Raw genomic sequence first — 945 nt, forward strand, 5'->3', positions numbered from 1 at the left:
AAATGTTTATGGACGCCGCTCGTGAACTGAATGGGCCCACTCGAAAAACTGTCAACGGTGGAAACTACATTAACTACTTCATTGCTCCGGCACCTGTGAAAGACGGTCGCAGGGTGAGTACCGCGAAAGCCTTCCTATCACCGATCAAAGATAGAAAAAACCTCTACGTGATGAAGAATACCCGAGCCGATGCTGTTCTCATGGACGGGAATCGGGCGATCGGAGTACGCGTGACTTTAAAGGAAGGTCAGACCATCAATGTGAAAGTATCGAAGGAGGTGATTCTATCTGCCGGCAGTATCGCCAGTCCAAAATTACTGATGCTCTCTGGCATCGGGCCTAAACAGCATCTGCACGAAGTGGAAATACCGAATGTTGTTGATTTGCCAGTCGGCAAAAATCTTCATAACCACTTCGGTTGGCTGGGCTTATACTTGGCTTACCAGAACAAAACTGCGACGCCACCATCACCTACATACAACTTGGACGAGGCTTATCAGTATCTCGTACATAAACAAGGCATTTTAGGAACCAACGGTGGCTTTGCTTTCATAGGTGCTGCCCGTGTAAACGACTCGAATTCCAAATATGCCGACATGCAATTCTTTCATACTCATTATAAACGAGGGGATGTAGATAAAGTGGACAAGGTATCGAAAATATTCAATGTGAATGACGATATAAAGCATGAAATAATGAAAATAGTTAAAGAGGCCGATGTAATAATGCCTATGCCGAGTTTGCTAAAGTCGAAAAGTACAGGTGAATTGCGGTTGCGCAACAAAGATCCAGCGGTTCCTGTCAAGATCTATGGGAACAGTTTCTCCGAGCAAGATGTCGAGATGATGTTAAAGACTGTACATTTCTTTAAAAAAATGCTGAAAACCAAGGCATTCGTGCGGGAAGGAGTACGGCTGCATCATTTGTACATTCCTGATTGTGGAC

General features: G+C 44.7%; 1 protein-coding gene across 1 annotated transcript; it reads left to right on the plus strand.

Moving 5' to 3' along the window:
* Nucleotides 1–6: 6 nt before the first annotated feature.
* Nucleotides 7–939, plus strand: LOC106751324 (glucose dehydrogenase [FAD, quinone]-like; the record flags this gene model as incomplete). Its single annotated transcript, XM_014632206.1, has 1 exon — nucleotides 7–939. A coding segment is annotated over exon 1 (931 nt), but the record flags the coding sequence as incomplete, so codon positions are not given.
* Between the last annotated feature and the right edge of the window lie 6 nt (nucleotides 940–945).

Source organism: Dinoponera quadriceps, unplaced genomic scaffold, assembly GCF_001313825.1.
Source record: "Dinoponera quadriceps isolate SergipeBrazil2010 unplaced genomic scaffold, ASM131382v1 scaffold11288, whole genome shotgun sequence".
Taxonomy (NCBI): domain Eukaryota; kingdom Metazoa; phylum Arthropoda; class Insecta; order Hymenoptera; family Formicidae; genus Dinoponera; species Dinoponera quadriceps.